The following is a 25,203-nucleotide window of genomic DNA, read 5'->3' on the forward strand; positions in this document are numbered from 1 at the left end:
CCTCTCCAACTTCTCCATCCTCTCCATCCTTTCCATCCTTTCCATCTTCTCCATCTTCTCCATCCTCACCATCCTCTCCATCTTCTCCATCTTCTCCATCCTCCCCATCCTCCTCATCCTCCCCATCTTCTCCAACTTCTCCATCCTCCCCATCCTCTCCAACTTCTCCATCCTCTCCATCCTTTCCATCCTTTCCATCTTCCCCATCTTCTCCATCTTCTCCATCCTCCCCATCCTCTCCATCTTCTCCATCTTCTCCATCCTCTCCATCTTCTCCATCTTCTCCATCCTCTCCATCTTCTCCATCCTCTCCATCTTCTCCATCCTCCCCATCTTCTCCATTTTCATCATCCTTTCCATCTTCCCCATGTTCCACACACACACACACACACCACACACACACACACACACACACTGTCCCTCCTTCCTCGTGTTAAGGAGGATCATCATTAAATGGGGATTATCAGAGTAATTGCTGCCTGTTTTCTAAGTACTGATAGTTAACTGTCACTCTATAGGTGTATAATTACTGACTGTAGCGCTGCACAAAGTATTGGCACCCCTCTAAAAACTTCATCAGTGTAAATGGAGCAGATGTCTTACTGACACTAACATGTTTGTGTGTGTGTTGGTGTGTGTGATTCTAATGAAGTCTCTCTGATGTTCCTTCGTTCTTTAACTGAGCTCACGATTAATTCCAGAACAACTGGAGCGCATTGAGGAGGGAATGGATCAGATCAACAAGGACATGAAGGAAGCAGAGAAGAACCTGACGGACCTGGGGAACCTCTGTGGGATTTGTCCATGTCCCTGTAACAAGTACGTCATGCCATGTTTCACTCATTTTAGCATCTTTAGTTAATAATTAGCACTGATGTATTGCGGTGAAATTGATTCGCATCATCAGTAGTCATGTCGTCGTTTTTAAAAACCACACCGTTACAGTCGAGTTCCTGAAAGTTAAAAATTGCCTAGATATCATAAAAAAGCTTGGGTAGAGATGAAAATGTGTGTTTGAGTAAATGATGACGTACAGTAGATATATATATACATACACACACACACACACACACACACAGTGTATAAATCTATAAGGAGATAACCCCCTGACCTACACAGCTCTCTTATTGCTCAGTATCTTTAATGTTTATTTTAAATTCACTTTGAATCTGTAATTTATCATGCTGCGGATTTGATTCTAATGATTTAATGTGTGGTTGTGAGATTTAGCTTTTTAGTTGCAGCATAAATATATACATGACAGTGCACAGATGTGTCTCATAAACACGAACTCTGTGCTCGTATCAGCGGGTCAGCTCCATGAACGTGAAGGTTTTTCATTAAAGATGAATATTATGATACAGACACGTCTAAAACTCAAACAACTCTTTAACCCTGACACTGGCAGAGACGTGTAGAAAGACGTTTAAGACAGAAATGTTGTATTTAATCAGTTTTATGTCAGAAATCAGACATTTTAAATGGCTGTATGAAACACACTGCGCATGCTGAGTGAATCAGAGTTAAATGTGCTTCACTGCCTCTCACTTGACTCTCTGCCACTGCCTGTGTGTTATAGACATTACGTTAGTGTTTTATCGTATTTAAAATGTAAGTGTATACACACCAGTGAGATAAATCATTCTGAGCTCTCACAGATGAAGGGAATAATGCTGTCAGAGTGCCCATGCTGACCCCTGTCCACCACTGAAAGCTCCTACAATGGGACCGTGAGCATCAGAACTGGACCATGGAGCAGTGGTAGAAGGTGGCCTGGTCTGATGGATCACGTTTTCTTTTACATCACGTGGAGGCCGGGTGCGTGTGTGTCGCTTACCTGGGGAAGATATGGCACCAGGATGCACTATGGGAAGAAGGCGAGCAGGCGGAGGAAGTGTGACGCTCTGGGCAATGTTCTGCTGGGAACCCTTGTGTCCTGGCATTCATGTAGATGTTACTTTGACACGTACCACCTACGTAAACACTTCCTAATGGCAGTGGCCTCTTTCTGCAGGATAATGCGCCCTGACACACTGCAAAAATTGTTCAGGAACGGTTTGAGGAACATGAAGAAGAGTTCAAGATGTTGACTCGGCCTCCAATTTCTGCAGATCTCAATCCGATCGAACATCTGTGGGATGTTCTGGAACATCACGTCCGATCTACGGCAGCTGCACGGCACAGCTTAGAGGATTTAAAGGATCTGCTAACGTCTAACGTCTTGGTGCCACATACCACAGCACACCTTCAGAGCTCCTTACACAGCGTATTATACATGAGGTCATAAAGTCCTGCATCATTGGTGTAGAGATTTTAAAATCATGCCTTCTCTTTTACATTTCTCTGCACTGAGAAGGTGTCCTTCAGGAATAGATATTAAAGATCTGAGAAACATTTGTGACTTTTTATTGTTTTCTAAATAATTTACGCTCAAATATCAGTGACGGAGATCTTGAACTGTTTATGTAAATAGTATTATTTATATATTTACCATCTTTAATAAAGCAGTGTGTGGAACATCAGGAGCTCCTATCGCTCTCTGTTTCTGTCTGTCTCTCTGTCTCTGCCTCTCTCTCTATCTCTCAGACTGAAAGAGCGAGGACAGAATTGGGGAAACAATCAGGACGGCGTTGTTTCCAGCCAGCCTGCTCGTGTAATGGATGAACGTGAACAGATGGCCATCAGCGGGGGATTTATTCGCAGGTCTGCTTTTAAATCAATACAGTTATACAATTGATTTTAAAACCCTCAGTATGTCTCAGTTCTCTCCACTGGAGGATAGTGTACGCTATTAGTGTAGTGCACTAATACAGAGAGCTTTAGAGGAGAGAGCTTTGAGTCTCATCCAGAATGTGAATGTAGAACTGAATGTAGAACTGAGTTAAGCATGTGTAGATATGATCTAATACTGAATTTACTCACGCTAGTCTAGTGTAAAACTCTGGCAACCTCGAAGGTGTGAACCACACGTAGGCGATTTTAATAATCTGAACGTGGCGTTCAGAAAAGTAGCCCGACTCTGAATACCAGGAACTTTCCTCACGTAAATACTGACATAACTTTTGGACTAAAGTAGCCGACTCTAAATTTACAGCATAATGATTCAGAGCTATTCACTACGTATACACTGCATATATACTGTGTATGTGTGTGCGTGTGTGTGTGTGTGCGTGTGTGTGTGTGTGTGTGTGTGTGTGTGTGTGTGTGTCTCCAGGGTAACGAATGATGCGCGGGAGAATGAGATGGATGAGAATCTGGAGCAGGTTGGCAGCATCATCGGGAATCTGCGTCACATGGCTCTGGACATGGGCAACGAGATCGACACTCAGAACCGCCAGATCGACAGGATCATGGATATGGTGATGAACTTACACTTATTCATTTATTTACAGCTATTTATTACTGAATAATAATAATAATAATAATAATAATAATAATAATAATAATAATAATAAATGCGTCTGTTATTTGATGCACTTTAACAGAAGTAGTTATAATTTATATATATATATATATATATATATATATATATATATATATATATATATATATATATATATATATATTCATATGTACATATATATATATATATATATATATATATATATATATATATATATATATATATATATATATATAGTGTATATAAATAAGTCTCTAGTGTATAATTATATACTTCATATGTTTGTGTTTCTCAGTCTGACTCCAACAAAACGAGGATCGATGAGGCCAACCAGCGCGCCACAAAAATGCTGGGAAGCGGATAAACATCTGCAGAAATTGCTTTCAACCTTCTTCTGTCCCACTTCCTGTCTGTTTCCTCTTCTATATAGTCACTTTATAGCTTTAAACACATGTATACACACACACACACACACACACACACACACACACACACACACATATGTATACACGCGCACATAGACACATACTTATCATAGAAATTGCTGTTCTGTGTTGTATTGTACTGAAGAGTGATTCATGATTCATTCCTTTTAAATGACTCTTTTAAGTACATCATGTGAATCGATTCACAATCACAAACGAATCTCACACTGATTCTGCTTTCAGAAAAAATCTACAGTGAATTTTTTTCACTTCCTGCCACTTAACGTTTCTAATTGTTTGGTGCCAGAACAAATCTTTGGTGCCAGACCAAAACCACAATTTAGAGGTCTCCAAATTCTTGTGTCTCCTTTTGTCCTTATATGGTCAAATCTCTGAATATTCATCTGCACATTAAAATTCTTTTCACACAACCACACCCACTTTGCTTTCTCTGTGTGAACAAGCACAATGTTATAGTTAGTGTATAGTTTATAGTAGGTTATAGTTATAGATCGTCGACACCTGCTCCGTGTTTCAGCTCGGCCGCTCTGAGTGGTGAATCAAACGAATCAAATTGAATCTGACTCACTTAAATGAGTACATAGAAAGAGTTGAATCAGGATATTCATCACTCACTGATATTCTGTGTAATTACATGCTGTAAATACACACTCACTCCATTCCACACATGTAACTGTATGTATATGTAACTGTATGTATATGTATTCATTTTGTTGCTGTTGTTGTTATTTTTAAAAAATATTTTATGTATTTTATTTAAATCCTTCCTGAATAAGCTGCAACAACAGATCACTACACATCTTAGCATATTCCATCTTTCACACTTTCTCTCTCTCTATATATATATACATACTGTATATGTGTTTATTTACTATACTATGTTATATCCTATTATATTATATACACACTCATAGTTAATAACTGACAGTAGTGTAGCGTAGTTTGTGTCTCCAGCTTTTTATGTAAATGTTGAATTTGCACATGAGATAAAATAGACGAAGAGGAAAGGAAAGAGTGTATTGGAATAAATGATGACTCTCTCTCTCTGTCTGTGTGTGTGTGTGTGTGTGTGTGTGTGTGTGTGTGTGTGTGTGTGTGCCCCTCCATGACTTTGATGATGTCATCATGTTGCTCCATGTTCAACATGTTTGATAAAGCAGCAGGTGAAAACACACCAGTGTGTAACCGAGCTCAAACAGATGGAAAAGTACGACGTGTGAGATTTAATCCACTTTCTATCCGAAAGCTCTGATGTGCTTCGTCACGACAGTTTATCTGATTTAAAACATTCATTCCTGCAAACTTTACTACAGTGTCACACTTTGTGTTCAACTCAGTGGATGGCGAATATTATGAAGAAAAAAGACAATAAAATACATCAGTACACCAGTGGAGCTGCGTGTGTGCTTTATAAAGATCTGTAAAGAAGAAAATAACGTGAAATAAAGTGTCTGCTTTTCTCCAAGTGGAACGACTCAGCTGAGTTTGTGCATTGTGTGAATTGTTTTCTTTAGTTCTGCTCTGGATTAAACGTCTATTTGACATGATTTCAATTCCTCTTGTATATTTGGATGTGTCTGAGCTTTACTGAGTTTGAAGTAAGTGAAAATAACATTAAAGAGTTTGAAGTTCAGCCAGGGAACGCTTTTAAATGTTGTCTATATGAGAGTGTGAAGAGTAGAGATCAACACTTTTCATGTTCTTCTGAGGTCTAAATAAGCAGAACGTCGTGTCTGTAACAGAATCGGAATCGGTTCTGAAATATTTTCAGCTCCACTTTAAATAAACGTGTGACACACTCAAGTGTTAATGCTGTGCTGATGATGTGACGATGTTGGAAAAACTGCATGTCACTCCAACACACTGATCCTCTTTTAGCTCTGGATTATGTGGGATTAAGGTTGAACACACACACACACACATTAATACAGATGTCTCTGGTGTGTCTGGTGTTGTAGAAAATTATTTACAGTTTAATTCACTGATCAAAGAGCATTTTTTTTCTTTAATCACAGCAGGAGTGAAAAATTCTGTCTTTTGTTTAATTTTCTTTCAGTTCATCTCTCTCTCTCTCTCTCTCTCTCTCTCTCTCTGTCTCTCCTGCAGTAATCCTTTCTTGCTCTGAGCTGTATTTCAATCCTCTTTTCAGTGCACCTCATTCACTTCCCCTTAGCTGAGTCCCCTTGGCCATTTTAAGGGCAGTTCCAGGGCACAATTTACCCAGAATGCACTGCTGCCGCCCAACAGTTGTTCATTAAAGTGTAAAGAGGAAAAAGAAACGACTGTTTATTTACACTCTCTGGTTGTATTCCTCTGTCTAAATGGTGATGGAGCTGCTGCACTCTGCTCATGGGAGTGTTTATAAATGACATTGAGTGCGAAGGAAGAATCTGCTCTGATACACACTTTATACTTCACACCTCAGGGTGATACACACTTTACAAGTGATAAACAAGTGTGAAAAAAACAGCGCTGGAACAAAGCAGAGTAGGACAGAAGTAAATAAATGAATTTAAATTCATGAAAAAAAAACTTAAAGAATCTTAAAGAATTCTTAAAGAATTCTTCCAATTTCAGAAAAGAAAAGAATAAATTAAAGGAGAAAGAATAAATGGTTCTTTCTTTGTAGACAGAGTTGTTTTGGAAAAGGTTCGAGGTAAAGCCTCTGTAAAAGGCTGAACCATGAACCATGCGAAGAATAGTTCTACGAGTATAACCAAATAAATTAATAAATAAATGAAGATATATAATATATACAAAATACATAAAATAATTCTGAATATTTCACAAATGTACACTTTAGTCTTTTTGCAAAGCAATTTAATGAATCATGGATTTTGAATTCTCTTTCATGTAGATCAGGAATGAGTCATGTTATTTATTTATTTATTTATTTTAGATCAGTTTATATTTATTCTCTTTCTTTATATTTATTATTGCTATATTCTCTTTCTATATGTTTATTCTCTTTCTTTCTCTTCTTTACAGAAAGTTTTGTATATAAAGAAATGAGAAGAAAATATAGTGTTATATAACACTCAGACACAGAGCATCAGCTTTACACTCACACTGAACAATGATTTAAACTAAACACCTAGAAACAAAAAGACAGACAGACAGACAGAAAAATGGAGAGAGACAGAGAGAGAGAGACTGATAGACAGGAAGAGAAAACACTTTGATGAGTGTTATTTTGTGTTTTGTAGTCACAAGAGCTGGTTTTTGTTCAATTATATATGTATAGATGTAAATAATTGTATAAAGTGATGTGTCACTGAATCACACAGAAGCCGTCTCAAACAATACGGAAACAGCGCTACTGCCCCCTAGTGTCCACTACAAGTATTTACAGCTACTACAGTCCAAGTAATAAAGCAACGTTCGGGCATAAAACAACTGCTTTAAACGTCTATAATCACATAATGCCACAATAAAGACAAAAACAAATAAAATGCACGGAAGTATAGCATTTTTGTGCATAGTTTCTTTCGTTGGTGCAAAAAAACAACAGCAAAAAGCAGCAAAAATATGCGCAGTGCGCTTATGAACCAACGCAGTGATTTCGAAATGGCGCATGCGCAGTGACAATGCGGCGCTATGGAGATGACACATGCGCAGTTGTGACAACATGTTGGAAATGGCGCATGCGCAGTGACAATGCGGCGCTATGGAGATGACACATGCGCAGTGACAATGCGGCGCTATGGAGATGACACATGCGCAGTTGCGACAGTATTTTGGAAATGGCGCCTGTGTTGAAGACCTAGTCGGCGGTTACAGAGTTTGTTAGCTAGTTTTACTGCTGGCTGGAATTTTTTGGATTATTTATTTTCAAACGTAAAAAGTAACGTTTTAATGTACGTGCGCGGATTATGACCAAGCGAAGACTGTACCAGGAGACGCATTTGATATTCGATATTAATAATTCTGTTATCCCCGCACAGGTAAATACGGTGAGCTATGCTAATGCTAATGCTAACTGTCCAACTAAAATAAACTGAGCTTAAGCTAGCTGGCTAACGGCTAGAAACCTAAGCTAACCTAAAACTTTTAACCTATATAACTGTTATGTTTATAATAGTAACCAGTAAGCGTTTAAGAAAGATTATATTTTAAATTATCCGTGGTTTAGTGTCAGTTTTTAGCCTTGTTATCTAAGCTAGTGCTAGCCGGTTAGCGTGGATGAAGCGGTGCATTAGCCTGCGCACGTGCAACTGCTGGGTTTTACTTTATACGTAAATGTTGTCAACTCTTTAAAAATGAATAATGCTGTTTATGACAGGTCTATATATTTTTATTGAGATTTTTGTGCTTTCTGTAGTATCTGTTAAGTATGTTATGTGTGTTACCTGTGTGTGTGCGCGTTAGTGTTGGCTGGCTAATAACCTCTCAGCCTGTTGTTTTATTTAAAAATGAAAACATTGATATAAATATATTATACCCATACTGAGGGTCAGAGCAGAGCCTGTAGCTTCATGACACTTTCTGGCTTTAAAGGTGTATTATATTTAAACAGGAGTTAGATGGGAATAAATCGCACACACCCTCCATCATGTTCTCCAACACAGTCTAATTTAAACACTGCGTCAGTGTCTGATCGGATTCCACGGATTCCTGTCTAATCTACAGACGGATTACAGGTTTGACAGATTACAGGTTTGACGCATTACAGAACACATGCAATCAGAGAGAGAATACATAAATAAATACATTTAAAATAATGATGAAAGTGAAAGGGATTATAATATCTGCATTAGCAGTGGGTGATATCATGGTATTTCAGAAATACGCAGGAACAGTACACAGGTTTCCTAAGAGCTGTCACACTATATTTAAAAATGTGTGTGTGTTGGAGATTTCTCGGCTGTATCCGAGCAAGTAGTGAATATCACGGCTAATCGGGTGGCTCGTGTTGTGAGTTTTGCCACACCACTGAATGAAAGGATTGTCACGTAAGTTCCATGATTACAGCACCTTCACATTGCCCTCACAGACTCCGCCCACACTCTGAGGAAAGTCTGATATCTCTTACTCTTTTCTGGACTCCAGCTTCAGGATCCTGAAATGGGAATGGTGTCTGATTGGTTACAGTGGGAACGGGGGTCTGACGAGTTGAAAATATCACATTTCTTAAATTCTACCTAATGTTATGTATACTTATGTTTGTTTTTCAGTGAGAATGCGTGACCTGGCAGCTCAGGTGACCAGCGGTCTGCTGCGTTTTCCTGCAGTGACAGTGGAAGCTTTAGGAGAGGATGAAGTGACACTGGACTCAGTTCTTCATGGGAAATTCACTGCGGGTCAGTGAGCTTACGCCTCCTGTGTTACTCTTTACGTTGTGATGTTTATCTGATGTGTGGCGCTGAAACTTTGTGCATCACATAAGAACCCTATAACAGTGTTTCTTTCTGATCCTCTCTGTAACAGACTTTATAATAACCGTATTGCACGTTAAATATTGTGATGTATATCGTATTACTGATTATCGGTGCGTGCGTACGTTACGGGCGTTCGTTATAACTGTAGCTGTTTAACTTTTCACTGTCGTGAGTTTGATTTGGGTGATGTCGCTTCCCGTGTGTTCAGGTCGCAGTGTGTTGGCATGGCTGGCGTGCGGGCCGCACTTGGAGGTGGTTCATGCGTTGACGGGCGAGCGTTTCTCTGCATATCGCTTCAGCGGTGTGACGGATCACCTGCAGCCGTGTGTGACGGCGGTGAGAGAGTTCGGTTGGCTGAAGCGCAGCGGGCTACTGGTGGGTCTGCAGGAGGACGAGAGCAGCATGCTGTGTCTATACGACCTCGGCATCTCGCGCGTCATTAAAGCCGTCGTCATACCGAACAGGGTATGAGTTCTGCAGCTTATACACACCAACTACAGACAAGTTACACTGTAATAATCTCTCACTCAGTGTAGTGACATCTCTCTTTCTCTCCCTCGTGCTCTCTCTCTCTAACTCCATCTCGCTTTTTCACTCTCTCCTTCCCTCTCGCACTGTCTCCCCCCTCTCTCACTCGCTCTCTCTACCCCCTCCCCCTCTCTCGCACGCTCTCTCCCCCGCCCTCTCTCTTGCACTCTCGCTCTTGCTCTATCAGATCACTGCTGTCGAGCCACTGGTGAGTTATGGAGGAGCGAGCATGAGTACGCAGCACCTGCACCAGAGCCTGCGCTGGTTTTTTGGAGTGGTTGCCGTGGTAACAGATGTGGGACACGTCCTATTAGTGGATCTGTGTTTAGATGATTTCTCCTGCACTCAAACTGAACTGGAGGCCTCAGGTGAGATCAACATCACCACAGCACTCCGTGTGCTTTTTTTTTTTTTTAGTAAAGAGTAATTAAAGTAAAACAGCTGACTCCGTGACTCTGGAGCTGTGCATTGTATTTATTTTTTTCTATCAGATCTGGAGGTGGTGAATAAATGTCCGTCTGATATTCCACGTCTGAGAGAGGGAGTCGCTCAGCAGGGACGCCACCTCTGTCTCCAGCTGTGCAGCCCCACGGGGACAGGTGTTTCAGCTCTGCACTTCATCAACCGCACCAATCAGCTCGCTGTGGGCTTCACCGACGGCTTCCTGCAGCTCTGGAACATGAAGACGCTCAAGAAAGAGTGAGTGAGATGCCGACGTTGTACATCAATGACATATCTGAAATCTGCCGTAATAAATACACCGAGTAGAGAAGCTGGTCAGGAATGTGTGGGACGCTTTTTGGTGATGTTGTCTTAATATTTGCAGGTATCACTCTCAGTTGGAGGGCGGCCGAGTCCCTGTGTACGCCTTTAACTTCCAGGAGCCGGAGAACGACCCGAGGAACTGCTGCTACCTGTGGGCTGTTCAGTCAGCACAGGATCTGTGAGTCTCTCGCACGCGCACCCACACACAAACACACACTGTACTAGTGCAGGATGACTCCGTTTCACTTTACAGTTTACGCTTCAGTAGATGCGCGTGTGTGTGTGTGTGTGTGTGTGTGAATTACTTAACCCACAGCGCTGCTGAGTTCTGGTTTGTGATTGGTCAGAAGGTGTTGATTAATTTTCTATAACAGCAGCTCTGATAGTAGCGCAGGTTTATATTAATGCACTCATTGTTTCTATAGCAACAGCTCGTTCACAGGGGCTCGTACAGCGGACGCTCCACTGATAATAAACATGTTAAAATAATTGTTGCCTTGTCATTGACATTGTTTTCTTAAAGTAAGGAGACGTTTCACAGTGAGTTAAGTGTCTAATGTTAAAATGTTGTAATATGATGTGTGTGTTGCAGTGAGGGTGATGTAGTCAGCCTGCATTTACTGCAGTTGGCGTTCGGGGAGAGGAAGTGTTCAGCATCAGGGAAAATCATCTATGAGGTACAGGCTAACCCCGCCTCCAGCACCATCCCGCCTATTGTCCACCAGGGCGGAGGGGGGCATTCTGTAACAGTCGTTTCTCATGTGTGTAGGGTCTGGAGTACTGTGAGGAGCGTTACAGTCAGGATCTGAGCGGTGGTGTGTTTCCTCTCAGAGCTCAAGCCACACACACTCGCCTGCTCAGCTGCCAGACCATCGAGAAGTTCCGTCATCATCCTGACAGAGAGGATAGCGTTAACGAAGGTCACTGCTTTATCATGACACCACAAAAATACCGTCAGGCTTTTTTACAGTCAGATAAAGAATTATTGGCACCTCTTTGAAAGTGATGTTTGTTATGGTTTTGATATGTTATGGTTTTATTCAGGATTTAGCAGCACAGGTTTTTTGTTTTCTTGATTCCCTGCTTAGATGCTAACAGCGGAGATCTCTAACTCCTCTCACTCAGTCACTAACGTGACATATATTACACAAAGTTAGTTTAAATAACATACGTATTACATATTATTAATATACACTGTGTAGAAAACTAATGTCAGAGAGAGGGATGTAGAGAGGCTTGTGTAACGTGCTCCTTTTTAAATCGATCTAAAATAAAGGTGTGTTTATTCTGTCTGTGTGAAAGGGACAAATTCAGACTTTTATCTCACATTACTATTGTGTGTTAAATAATAAAATCCGTTGCAGTAAAATTGTGTAACTGATTCTCAGGTTTGAAGTCATACACTACTGCAGTAAGTTAACGATTCTGTTTGATTTCTCACCACAGTGGCGTCTCCGGATACGAGTGTGTCAGTGTTCAGCTGGCAGGTGAAGTCGTACGGACAAGGCCGACCTTCTACCTTCATCGGCGTGTTCGATATTAATAGATGGTATCACGCACAAATGCCTGATTCACTGAGGTACGAATATTTCAGATATCCAAATCAGTTAACCATTTAAAATGTTGTTTTAGTTGTTTGTTTATACAATAGCTCGTAATTAATTAATTAATTACTTGTATGTATTATGTAATTAGCTCTTATAAAATGAGAGAATTGTAGAATTATTATTAATTATTATAATTATTATTGGTAGTAGAAGTAGTAGTGGTGCGGTGTGCTGTTCAGGGCTGAGTGATGTAACATCACTCTCGTAATAAGATGGAAGCAGATTAATTGATGTAAAAATAAAATTGTAAAAATTATTTTTATTCATATATATTTTTTTCAGTGTTAAATTTTTTCAAATTTAAATGAAAATGTTCGAGCGGTGTGTCATTAGGGCGGGCGAGTCTCTGCAGAACTGTCCCTACCTGGCTGTGTGGTCTCTGGACTCTGTGGTGGAGGTGACTCAGTCCTGCCCCCTGCTGGACATGGTGGTTCATGAGCGCAGTCTGAGCAGAGCCCTGCCCCATACCTGCCCCCCTCCTGAACAGTTCTACAACCCTAACACGTACAACTTCGGCAAGTACACACACACTTATCATAATGTACTGCTTTATATACAGTCACATCTTTCAGTAAAAATTTAATTTGGAATAAAACTTTCTTCGTATGTGTTAGAGTCTCAGTGTGACGGAACAGAGGGGCTGATCTTAGTTCTTGTACTTTTTTGAGTAATTTTTTTAACAGGTTTATTAAGTGTGTTTTTGTGTTGTGTAGATGCGAGCTGTCTGCTTAATGCTGGAATAGTCCACTTCACCTGCTCTGGCTATCAGAAAGAGGTCAGTCTGCTGTTTCTAATCAGCTCTTTACGTGTGCTCTTGTGAGTCCGTTACTGAGGGGTTCTGGTTCTACTTTCAGACTCTGAGTTATCTGAAGAAAGCCGTGCCGAGTCAGAGTGACGGGATTTCTAACGGATATTCTCGCTGCCTCATGTCCGGCCTGCTTTCCTCTCGGCTCGCGGACATTCAGCCGTCCAGCCTGACCGAGGTAACCATCACCATCGTGTGACATTCTAACCTCAGAACCCTTGATGATTGAGGTTCTGCATTACATGTTGTGTTCACTGCTGTCTGTGCGGGCTGTAATGACGCTCCTTGGAGAAGGCTTTTTCTTTCTGCTTCATACCTGTGTACGGCCAGAAAGACCAGTAGAAGCTCTCGAACTTTACAGTGTGTTTTAGATTCAGTGTTAAAATGTGTTTTTGGTTGAAACTGCAGCAGGAGCAGCTGGATGCCATTTTAACCACCGCAGTGGAGACGAGCGCTCTGGGTCTGATCACCGGCTGCATTAAACAGTGGACGACCGAGGGTGAGCACGAGCAAGCGCTTGCTTTCATTCTGATATTAGTTTGTTTTTATTTATTTTATTATAATTTACTGGTTTGTTTTTTTCTGTCTGTGTTTAATAAGGTACAGCTTATTTCTGGGTTATCAGTAGTTTCTGAGCTCAAACGTCTCTGCAGACACAATACTCCCCTCTTTACCTTACAGAGCGGGCCGGATCTGCAGTGAACCTGCGCTACATCCTAGAGTGGGCCTGGGACAAAGTGGTCAAAACCAAAGAGGAGCTGGACGGCATATGTAAGCGTTCTCACTGCAGGAATCATCTCTTCACAACACGGACTATTTTACACATATCCTTCAGTTAGAGTTGAATTATGTTCTTGTTGGGTTTATGTGACTCTGAGCAGCGCTGAAGGTGCATTAATCACATCACACAGAGAATGTAGTCATTAGCGTTAGTTTAGCAGTTAGCAAAGTGACTCACTTTCTTTAGCATGAGTTTATACTCTTATTCCGTATAATAATAAATCTGTATATATGTATTTGAATAGTACACTTTTCATCTTTTTTATTTGTGGTATGTTGTAATATGATTCAAGCCATCCCCTAACGTGTGCGTTGTGTTGTGTTGTGTTTAGGTGCTCCGTTATTTGACAGCTCGTCTAATTTTACTGATCCTCAAACACTGCAGCTTCTCCAACACAGCCAGAGATTACTCAGTAACCTCAGCACCATCTTCCACTGCCTGCTGAACGAGGCTCAGGAGCTCACACAGAAAGGTCTCTTTTTCTCTCTCTCTCTCTCTCTCTCTCTCTCTCTCTCTCTCACGCTCACTCACTCACACGCTCACACACAAAATAATCAGAGTAAATGAATTAATTGTTTAATATGTTATTTAATACTAAAGAGCACATTGATATTGAATGTCCTCATTAACTGTGCAAGGATCTATGAATATTCACGAATATGCATAACTGAAAATCCCCCATTTATCCATAACAGCCTAATATCACTAATGTTAGTAAACTTACTTAGCTGGTTAGCTAACAGCTATTTAATTAGTGCAGATTAGGCACACGAGTCTCTAATTACATCCTCATGTTATAAAAGATTTTTACCTTCCTATGACCAGCAGCATCTGTGTAGTGACAGTACTAACTGAGCTTGTATGTAGCTCCACTCCAAAATCACTTTTACACAGAAATACTGAGAAATGTTTGTTTTAAATATTATTATTTTAAGCAGTTTTCGTTAGGGTTCCTGATTTTTAAGTGATGATTATTATTTGTGTGTAGGTGTAATAGGTCTGGTGAATAAGTGCATGGTGTCCAGTCTGATCTCTCAGTACGCTCAGGTGGTCCTGTGGTTCTGCCGCACTGGTCTCCTCCCTGAGAGCGCTGGTAAAAACCTTCACCACCTACACCTCCATTTTCATTATTTAACCTCCACCAACATGTACATGAGGGATTATTTTACGTCTTACAGATGACGACGTCCTGCAGATATCGAGGCCTTTTTACAGTTTCTCTGTCATTAAGAATTATTACACGGGTCAGAGGGAGGAGCTGCACAGACTCGCCAAGTGAGTCAGCACAACATATTCTCCATCTTATTTTCACATTTATATCAAATATAAACTCTTAAGCAAGTATATGGTGAATATTAGTAATCCTCAAATAACAGTTTGAGCTATGAAGCTAATGTTGCTAATAAAGTGAAGCTTATAGCCTCCAGTTTAGCGTGATCCCTATTTCCTCAGGGATAAGTGGAATGCTGACTGTCTGATGATTGACGGGTTGGTGGCTCAGTGTGGTGTGCGTCTCTCAGAGCTGTGGAAGAGAGACGAGGGCGGGACAGGCCAGTACCCCCCTCCATCACTACACGTAATTATCTCTCTAATAATAGCACCTTTCATTTATATTAATATAATTTGAATCAGGTTATCTTATCTAAGTAGAGCTGATGATCTACACCGTAGTGTTTCATTTAAATAAATCCCCGACTAAAGAACTGTACAGCTAAGACTCCATCCTTTTAGCATTTACATTTAAATTAGTGACGTCTGATTTATGTTTCTCCAGGCCCTGCTGGACTTGTACCTCCTGGAAAATGTTGAAGAATCTACCAAACACGCTATCGTATCCTTTTTTACCTTCTTCACTACCACATCATATTTCTAAATCAGTATCACTATAACTACATCAGTGATTTTCAGACTTGTTTACAGAGCTCTGTTATGCTCCGTAAAGCAGTTATAGAGCTACATGAGGCTGGAGAAAGTGAATACAGAGGTGTTACAGAGCTTTATTAGATGAAATAAAGGGGTTCAAGAGGTATATTTTGTAGAGATTTAGTAGAATCAGATAGAGGAGAGCTTCTGGGTAAAAGCTCTGATTGTTTAGTTGTGTGTGTGTGTGGTGTTGGAATCTTAACCGTGCTGTCCAGGTGATTTATCTTCTCCTGGATGTGATGTACTCTTTTCCTAATAAGAGCGGAGCATCAGTGGAGTCGTTCCCCACGGCTTTCTCCATTCCCATCGGCTTAGTGAAGCTCGTACAGGGCCTGTGGTTACTCGATCACCACGACCATGAGGTATCACGCAGTTTACAGGCTGTTTGCACAGTTTTCTTGTTTTTTCTTTCACTTAGCATTTGAATGACTTAGCATTTATTCTTTTTTTCATGTTTTCTTTTTTTACTTATAAAAGAAAAACTTCATTATAGAGGAATATAATCCCAAAACATTTTTTTTTCTCTCTCTCTATCCCCTCAGAACTCTCTGGACCTGCTGCTCCACCCATCTGTCTCTCCGTGTGTGTGGTCATGGCAGCACTCTCGGGTTCTGCAGGCTCTGATGATCCAGAACAAACACAGCACGGCGCTGCATTACCTGCACATGATGAAGCCCTCCATCACCTCCACCTCCCTCACAAAGCTGTGTGTGTCTGTACTGCTGCACAACAGGTACACACGCACACACGTGTACATATACACACACACACATGTACATATACACACCTCCCTCACCAAGCTGTGTGTATCTGTACTATCTTTCACACAGTTTTTTTTTGTGTACACTGTCCCACACTGTGTGTGTGTAGATGTATTGTGGAGGCGTGGGCATTGTTGAGGCAGCAAGTTAATAAACTCAGTATGGACGAGCTGCTCAGGTTTTTCTATGAGACGTGTCAGGAGCTGAGTTTAATGAAGGAGCTCCTCAAACTTCCCCTCCGACCCTCTGAACAGGTATGTGTGTGTGTGTGTGTGTGTGTGTGTGTGTGTTTCTGTCTGCCTCTATCCATCAGTGTATCTTTCCAGCTTTCAGTGTGTCTCACTATTTCTAAATATATTTCATAGTGTCTGTCTGTCTCACTTTCTGTTACAGCAGATCTTTCTCTGTTTTTACTGATCTCTGTGTGTGTGTGTATGTATAGGAGTGTTTGGAGCGGTTCCTGCAGGAAACAGGAGGGTTCCAGAACAGAGAGCTCCTCATGGTTCACTATCTCCAGCAGGCCAACTACGTTCCTGCGCTGCAGATCAACCACACTTTGAAGATGAACCTGGCTGTGAGTCTCTCTCTCACACTCACACACACCCTTGGAAAAAGTGTTGAAATTTGAAATCACTGCAGTGTTGATGTCTCAGGTCACATGACAGTTTTGGGATTTTGTGTCAGCGGTGAACTAAACCTGAAGTAAACTGACCTGCTGTGGTGTTCTCCAGGGTGATCGAGATCCTAAGATGAAGGAGAGATCGAACACGAGGAACTCCATCATGAATCAATACGGGAAGGTGTTACCTCGCGCTCAGAGGAAGCTCGCCATCGAACGTGCAAAACCATATCAGCACCCGTCCACCATCCTCAGAGAGGGTACACACCGCTTCATGTTCACACCATTTGTCAGAATTACTGTACACTTCATCTGTGAGAGAAGGCTCATCATCTTTACTTCCTGTTCCAGTTGCCAGGCCTCAGCCGTTATCCACCGTGGCTAAACGCTCTACTAATGAGAACGTCCTGAGCAGAGCAGCGTTTATTAAAAACGTTCTCACGAAGATCGAGGAGGTGTGGATCGGGAAGGATGCTACACCTGAACCCTCCCCTTTCAAGAGGTGTGTGTGTGTGTGTGTGTGTGTGTGTAACTGGTTAAATAAGGCGTGTTTCCTGCTGAGGTTCCTGGATGAGTTACCGTTCTGCACAGAGCATTCTGCCAACAGAGCCATATTCAAACTTTTCCTTAATTTCATAAAAATATATAAAATTCTCACTCTGTAAAGCATCCAGTAAACTCCTCAGATTACTTTCCAAACTTCAGTCTCGTCTTTTCCTCATTTGATTTGTTAACGTTAAAAATAAATTTGTTTAAATTGTTCAGTATAGAGCATACAGTTTGGATAAAGAGACCATACCCATAATCGAGAACTGTAGCCGTTGTGACCAATCAACAGCAGCCAATGAGGCAAGCTGCGCCAATATGGTTCTTGTTTTAGGAATGTGTCTAAATTTTGTTTTATGACGTTTTATTTTTCAGCCCAAAAGCCCCTGACGCTCTGGTGTCCAGTCCCAATCCTCTGACCTTAAACGTCCCTGAGGCTTTTGTTGGAACACCGATTAACATGCTGACTAAGAGGATGTCCAGGTGACCTGAGCACTTAACCCTTAACCTTCCTTCTTTCCTTATCTCTTCATTATTATAATAATAATAATAATAATAATAATAATAGTTATATAATCAGTAAACCCGACCTAATAACTATTTCAGCTCTGGCCCAAACACCTGAATGTAGAATTTGATATTTCTTGATGGTGGTTAATTGTTTGAGTGACATGAAAAGAAATGGGTTTATGAATTAATTATTATTAATAAAATATTTCGACATTTTTCCAGATTATTTTTGTTCACTAGATAAACGCTTGTGTAGTAGTGTAAAATAAAATGGGGAAATCTTTTTAACGTGCGATTTCAGACTCCTGGATCTGGCGGTGCAGCCGTCATCCCAGACATCCCCTGAATCGTCTCACACTCACGTGACTCCGCCCAAATCCATCAGCTCCTGGGCTGCATCTAAACACATCAGCAGGGCTCCTGAACTCAGCCTGTTACACACTCCTCAGGTGGTGAAGGTGAAGAAACCTGCACACGCTCCGCATACACTCCCTGTACACACACACACACTCTATACACAGTCCCCGTATACACACACTCTATATACAGTCCCCGTATACACACACTCTATACACACTCCCCGTATACACACACTGTACACATTCCATGCACAATAACACTTAATACACACACTTTTAATAGACGTGCCAAACACATTTTGTGCATATACCCACACATTCATGTATACGCTAATAAATACTTGTACACATGCATGCTCTGTACACACACCACTCACATTTTTGTAACATCTATTTATAAAGATGTTTATTTTTAATATATGTACATAGTTTGATGTAACATTTCCTCTTTCCACTCTGACACAGAGAGCTCGAGCTTTAGCTGCGTCCGGTCAGGGTTTCTCCTCCTTCACACCTCAGTCCATCCTAAGGAGCAGTCTCCGCCCCACTCCTATAGCAACACCCACGGCATCACCTGCCCGATCAGCCACACCCCCCTCACGCCCCAAAGAGAGTCGCATCACCTTTATGGAGGAAAGTGGATCTCCAGCTCTGCCCAAGAGCTCCTCCCTGCACTGGAGCAACGGGGTAAAGCACCCTACACACACACACACAGATCACGTGGCCTAAGTTTACATATAAAAGGGGATATAAATTTGAGACAAAGTTCTTTTTCTCTACTTTAGCTCACTGCAGTTGGTGAAATTAGTGAGCTGAAGCTCCCACCCATGCCACCAGAGGGCGGAGTCGAGGGATGGAGCGAGCATTCCGGTGAAGAAGAGGAGGATGAAAAAGAACCCAGTGTATCACTCATGCCTTCATTGAAGCCGAAAGAGAACCTAGAGACGGAGGAACCGAAGCAGGTCTTACCTACACTAGGGTGCAGGCCCAGTCTGGGACATGAGACAAGTGCACTCTCCATCCAATCAAATTCCACACTGGAATTCCACGACGCTCCTTCTCCAACAGATTTGATGAGACCAGCACGGCAGTCGCACATCAGGCTGGATGAAGATGATGAAGTCATCATCATCAGGCCTCCACAATCACAGACCGATTTCACCAAATTACTTTCTGCTGAAGAGCCGATTGCGGACCAGGGAATGGAAAATGATGAAGTTTTGAAATTTGAGATGAAGTCAGAAGCAAACGAAGAACATGCAAAAGAAGAAGCTGAGGACCAGAACAAGGAAGCGACTGCAGAAAGAGAAGTACAGAATCTTCCAGTTGTTCCAGTCACTTCACTGGAGAAGTCAAGTCAGGATGATTCAATGAATCATGACGTAATTTTGGCACCACGTGAACCAATCAGAACCTCTGGAATGTCTGAGTGGACCAGCAGAGAGGAGGAGACGAAGGACTCTGAGCCAGTTCCACCACCATTCATTGACAATGCCGTCACTCCAGAGGAGCCAATCAAAGCGAGTCCCAAAAAATCTGAGTCATGTGATTCAGTTGAACACTCTGTGGTTAATAACGAGCCAATTAGTGAGCTTCCTGCTTCTAATATTGAAGAGCTGAGAGATAAACCCGAGGCCATGGAGACATCAGGTGAGAATTCTTAAAAGTGGGCAGGGTCAGGTTAGTCTTAAACAATATGTAATGTTATTTATGATCGAGATTGATTGGAATTTCTTCTTTTAGATCTCGATGATTACGTGGAGCGCGAGTTATTCTGTGATCTCTCACCTCTACGTTCCCACACCGACAGTAAAGAGGCTTTAGAGTCCGACAGGTGCCACAAATAATAATCAGTTCGCTTTTTTCTCGTCATCTTATTTTCTGTTGTATTTATTAATCTACTTCTTTATTATTCTGCTCAGTGAGCCATGTGGAGATGTTCAAGATGATGCACACAGATCTGTCGCCTCGTCTGAAGCTGCATCCTCCGAGTCCCGATGTGAGCGTTTATTAAACGGTAACACATCCAAATATATGCAGATTTAATATTAATATTAATAAGCTGTGTGTTCCCTTAGCTGTAGTCAGCCTGAACGACACTGAGGAACTCTCCAGCGGCGAGGAAGATGATGACGAGGATGAAGAGGAGGAGGAGGAAGAAGACTCGGGCAGTGAGGTGGAGATTATAGAGGAAGTAAAAGGAAACGGTACACAGCAGCACCTTTACCTGCAGGACCTCCAACCTGAAGATCAGTTCCTCCAAGAGCAGGCGGCCGCTGTGCTGTCCCTCGTCACCGACCCACAGCTGAAGGTCCGACGCTCATCACACTGCTGTCCACTTCCCGCAAAGCTGCTTCAGCTCTTACACACACGCATACACTCTTCATTTCTCTTTCATTTCATTTTTTTCCCCAGATATGTTATGTTTGCTTGTTTATCTTTTTATTTATTTAATTTATTTTTTTAACTTTTGGGTTTATTTTTACTCAGTTTGTCTGAGGCTGGAATAATTGTTTTTTTTTGGTTGGTTCTAATTTATTAATTTGACTTTTTTGAACATTTCTTGTTTTGTGTGTGTTTGGACTGAGCAGGTGATGGATGGCTGTGAGGAAGAAGGTCAGGTGGTGGTGGTTGGTCTGAGACCAGCGAGTCTGGATGATGAAGTCGACGATGGTGTGTGCTACACCGAGTTGAAGCCCTCCACCACTCTCCTCGTTCCTATTGAGCTGGCCGCTGAGCACCAGGAGCTTCTGCACGGAGCCCAGCTGCCCCAGATTGCACTTCCTGTCTGCTCCAATAACTTCTCCCTCATGCTGGAGGCAGATGATGAAGAACCAGCAGCTTTAGAAATGGATGCTGGGAACCATCTAACTCTGGAAGGGAACATGGAGCATGCTGGAGATATGGAGGAGGAACCAAATACTAATAGAGATGAGGTTATTGTGGAGCACGCTGTTCTAGAATCTGAGGAAACATTCAAAATGGAGGAGTTGCCTTCAGAAGCAGTTGTGCCAGATGTTGTGGAACCTAATAAACCAGTAGAGAAGGTTCATCTGGAACAGGAAGTGACTGAATCTGAGCCAAACATGGATCATCAACCTGATGAACCAGCTGAAGTTCAAACACCGTCGGAAGCAGTAGCAGAACCTGAACCACTTATAGAAGATGAACCAGCAGATGACGCTCAAGTAGAGCAGACAGAAGAGAAAATGGAGCTAAAGCCAGATTCTGACCCTGCTGATGAAGCTCAAACAGTAGTAAAGGAGCTTCTGGATGAACCAGTGGAACCTGCTGATGGGCCTGTGGAGGAACCAGTGGAACCTGCAGAGGTGCCTGTGGAGGAACCAGTGGAACCTGCAGAGGTGCCTGTGGAGGAACCAGTGGAACCTGCAGAGGTGCCTGAGGAGGAACCAGTGGAACCTGCAGATGAGCCTGTGGGCGAACCAGTGGAGCCTGTGATTGAAGAGACTTTTGATGTAACTGATGTATGCGTCAGCGGTCAGGTTCAAGAGTCAGGCTTGGCTGGGGTTAAGGAGGATGGTTTGGTCCATAATGAGGAAATGCCTTATGAAGAGGGTGTAGAAGCTAGTGGGATGGTTCCTGTAGCCGAAGACCATGTTTCTGAAGTTAATAGCGCTGAGGAGAAAGATGCTAAGCTTATGGAAGCTATAGAAACCACAGCTGAGTTGACGGAAGTGCAACAAAGCCCAGCAAGAAGAGGAAGAAAGACCATTACGTTCCCAACAACCCGGATGGAATCTGCGAGAGATCCTTCTGAAGAGGAACGAGCCGATTCGAAAGTGCCTTCCACACCGAGACGTGTAACAAGGAGCAGCAAGCAGCTCATGGAGTCTGAAGTTCTCATCACACCAAGGAGAAGCACAAGAAAAACACATTCCGAAGCCACAGTGGAGGAGGTGGCGTCAACAAAAGCAACTCCTCCACGTAAAACTCCACAGAAAGCTACACCCAGGAGAGGATCTCACAAAACAAGGAGCTCGAGTGCAAATGATGTTGAAGAAGTCCAGAAAATGGAGGAAACATCAATTGTTGAACATCAGAGTGCAAGGAAGACTAGAAAAGTAACCGCGATCAAGGTCCCAGAGCCGATCCATGAGGAGAAATCTGTGGAGAACCAAGTGAACAGTAACGCTAGTCCCAGCAGGGTGACTCGCCAATCAAGCCGGAGGCTAAGCTTGACGCTGGAGAGCTTCCAGATGATTTCAGATGTCCGGAACACATCTTTAGTCACGCCACCGAGGAGCAGACGGAAAGCCCTAGGCACAAATGACGACACTTACACAGTGGACAGCGCTCAACTTCAGAATGTTTCCAGACGATTGACGAGGAGCCAGTACTGGAACAACGGAGAGGAACCCGAGAAACTAGAGAACCTGGAATCCACCAATCTGTTGGCGAGCGCTTTGATTGAGAGACTGAACGACGAACAAGCTAAAGAGAGCGAAGTGGTTACGGAGATAGTGCGCGCCAAACGGCGGACCAGATCTGTAGCTCCATCTGCTGACCATGTAGAGCAGAACGCTGAAGCTCTGGAGTCAGCAGGTTCTACTGACCAGCAGGAGCAGAAGAAGACATCTGCACCATCTGTTAGAAGAACAAGAGCCAGCAAAGCTCCAGAACCCGACACCTCACCTGTTAGTGATGGCACATCTGGCGCTGTGAGAACGAGAGGTGTGCTCTCCATCACTCCTGCTTTAGAACTTACAAATAAACATCTGATAAAAGAGTGAGATTTCAGCATGTAATGTTTTTCTCCTACAGGAAAGAAAAAAGACATGGCTGTAAACGATCTTGTTTTGTCTCCTCCTGTGACTCGAATGAGACGAGCACCTGCTGTCTCCAACCACGTCGAGGTGAGATACTCACAGGTTTTTCATTTTCTTCTAACTGCACGTCCCCGGGTGTTTTATTGCTCTTACGTTATTACATTTTTTAATTTTTTTTTTTATTTCCTGTGTTGTAAAGCTTAGTTCCAGCTTTACCTCTGACTGTTACAAAAACGCTGACACTGGAGACTCCTTCCAGAAAACTTTGCCAGATCATTGATTACACCTTATTTAACCAGATTATGTCCCTGTGAATGAGCTGTTACTATAGAAACTATAACCTGTTACAACGAGCGCGGTAATATAAACCTGCGCTACTGTCAGAGCTGCTGTTATAGAAAATTAATCAACACCTTCTGACCAATCACAGTCCAGAACTCCGCAGCGCTGTGGTGTGATGATAATGTGAATATTCAGTATTCAATGAGCGCGCATTTAAAGATAACTGAATAATTCGGGGCTATGTTTGGCGCACCATGTCAAGAAAGTTACAAACACTTTTCCTGTTTTTTTCTTTTTGCCATGAAGGAAAAGATTTTATCGAACGAAGCTGCAGCGGAAGCTGAATCAGAGGTTAAAACGAGGAAGAAGAGAACGACAAGGTAAATACATCTGTCCTTTAGTGCTCCAGTAGGATTAAATACTTCATTAAACTACGACACGTTATATTTTTGTGTTGTTTTTCTCTTTCCTCTGTGACAGAGCGAGAGCGGAGCCTGAACCCGTGATGGCGGACCTCCTGTCTCCGCTAGCGAGTCCAGCCGAACCGGTTCCGAGGAAGAAGTCGGAGGATCGAGAGTCCGTCGCTCCGAAGATGAACCTGAGGCGGAGACGCATGATGGAGGCCATTTTCCCCAAACCGGTCACACGCAGAAAGAAACTTTAACACTGATCACACCACTGTCGTCGTCGTCATCATCATCATCATCATCGTTTTATTTTCCTCTGGAGCTTCCTGTGTGGTTGTGCGTGTACAGTAAACACACCCCTGTTTCCCCCTCCGCCTGATTTTTACCAGGACCTTTTTCTGCCTGCTGTTTTCTAATTAAGGAATTGATTTTTGAAGTGAATAAATAAACAGAGCTCTAATTTGGGAGATTTAATTTTATATTAAATAATTAAACGAACGAGTGACGTTTACAGTACGGAGCACTGACTGAAGCCAAACGATGCAAAAGTCTTAAGTTTTAAAAACGTGCATTTCTACAAATGTAAATAGTCTTTTTAGGGGTGTTCTAAATAAAATTTCATACCTGTGAATGAGTTTTACTCGTTATTTCATGATTTTTAGGATTTTCTTCACTTCGTAGTGCGCACTACACTTTATGTTGATTGGTTACACAGCGGGTCACGTTGTTAACGGTGTCACTGGTATCGTGTAATCGAAATTCCCCCGGAGATGCACTGAGGAGGACACGGAGAAGATAATGTGCCCTGTTTGGAAGGCTACTTATTTTTCACTATCACCTGATTGTCCAACCTCAGATCACACTTTATTTTTTATTGTTTTCTTGTTCTGTAATTCCCCTTCGACTCTTTAATAATGATAATGTGAATACTCATTTCTATCACCATTTCCGTATTTGCAGTGTTTAATGTGCTCTTTATCCACAATTGTACTGTAATGAATCACATCCTGTTACGCTTCTCAGTATTCTTGTTTTTTAATTTTATATTAAAAAATGCTCTATTTTTTATGCCAAAATTAAACAATATGTAAACTGTATTTTTGTTTGTAAATCGTTCTCTATAAATTGTAGGCCTGATGTAGAAATAAATCAGCTGCATGGCTTTATTTGTGGGGTTTTTTATTGTATTTTCTTTGTATAAAGAATCAGGACCGACTCGGTTAATTACAGTTTGTCGCTCTCATAGCCGAGGGGTGATGATCACTCCTGTAGCTCTGTGTCTCATTTATCCAGTGA

At 42.0% G+C, this 25,203-nt stretch overlaps 2 protein-coding genes across 3 annotated transcripts in view; both read left to right on the forward strand.

The window, feature by feature from the left end:
• Window positions 1–5,396, forward strand: part of snap25b (synaptosome associated protein 25b) — a 25,305-nt gene extending 19,909 nt beyond the window's left edge. Inside the window, exons 5-8 of the mRNA XM_017476807.3 lie at window positions 702–819; window positions 2,587–2,703; window positions 3,215–3,359; window positions 3,699–5,396. Of these exons, the coding sequence (XP_017332296.1) occupies window positions 702–819; window positions 2,587–2,703; window positions 3,215–3,359; window positions 3,699–3,767 (449 nt within the window). The 3' untranslated portion in view covers window positions 3,768–5,396. The remainder of the gene's footprint in view (window positions 1–701; window positions 820–2,586; window positions 2,704–3,214; window positions 3,360–3,698) is intronic.
• Window positions 5,397–7,579: 2,183 nt separating this feature from the next.
• Window positions 7,580–25,073, forward strand: ahctf1 (AT hook containing transcription factor 1). 2 transcript variants are annotated; one of them, XM_017476560.3, is made up of 36 exons: window positions 7,580–7,802; window positions 9,024–9,149; window positions 9,436–9,692; window positions 9,943–10,123; window positions 10,247–10,454; window positions 10,582–10,698; window positions 11,113–11,197; window positions 11,290–11,440; window positions 11,967–12,099; window positions 12,461–12,642; window positions 12,841–12,902; window positions 12,982–13,110; window positions 13,341–13,431; window positions 13,614–13,703; window positions 14,045–14,185; window positions 14,702–14,806; window positions 14,892–14,988; window positions 15,166–15,289; window positions 15,488–15,544; window positions 15,852–15,998; window positions 16,179–16,369; window positions 16,507–16,651; window positions 16,840–16,971; window positions 17,129–17,276; window positions 17,368–17,518; window positions 17,938–18,045; window positions 18,374–18,530; window positions 18,897–19,118; window positions 19,217–20,081; window positions 20,175–20,265; window positions 20,354–20,430; window positions 20,510–20,742; window positions 21,023–23,123; window positions 23,214–23,305; window positions 23,807–23,880; window positions 23,981–25,073. In XM_017476560.3, exons 2-36 carry the CDS (start codon window positions 9,029–9,031, stop codon window positions 24,162–24,164), a joined length of 7,449 nt encoding a protein of 2,482 aa, XP_017332049.2. In that variant the 5' UTR covers window positions 7,580–7,802; window positions 9,024–9,028; the 3' UTR covers window positions 24,165–25,073. The 2 variants fall into 2 exon arrangements, with proteins under 2 accessions (XP_017332049.2, XP_017332048.2); XM_017476559.3 differs by having other exon boundaries at window positions 7,580–7,793.
• The last annotated feature ends 130 nt before the right edge of the window (window positions 25,074–25,203 follow it).

Source organism: Ictalurus punctatus, chromosome 9, assembly GCF_001660625.3.
Source record: "Ictalurus punctatus breed USDA103 chromosome 9, Coco_2.0, whole genome shotgun sequence".
Classification (NCBI taxonomy): domain Eukaryota; kingdom Metazoa; phylum Chordata; class Actinopteri; order Siluriformes; family Ictaluridae; genus Ictalurus; species Ictalurus punctatus.

What these genes read in the sequence shown, in the direction of transcription:
- ahctf1 (XM_017476560.3), top strand. Translation starts at nt 9,029, where the DNA reads ATGCGTGACCTGGCAGCTCAGGTGACCAGCGGTCTGCTGCGTTTTCCT. An exon ending in TCATGGGAAATTCACTGCGG is followed by an intron (nt 9,150 to 9,435) that starts GTCAGTGAGCTT and finishes CCGTGTGTTCAG; the next exon opens with GTCGCAGTGTGTTGGCATGG. An exon ending in TCAGGAGCTCACACAGAAAG is followed by an intron (nt 14,186 to 14,701) that starts GTCTCTTTTTCT and finishes ATTTGTGTGTAG; the next exon opens with GTGTAATAGGTCTGGTGAAT.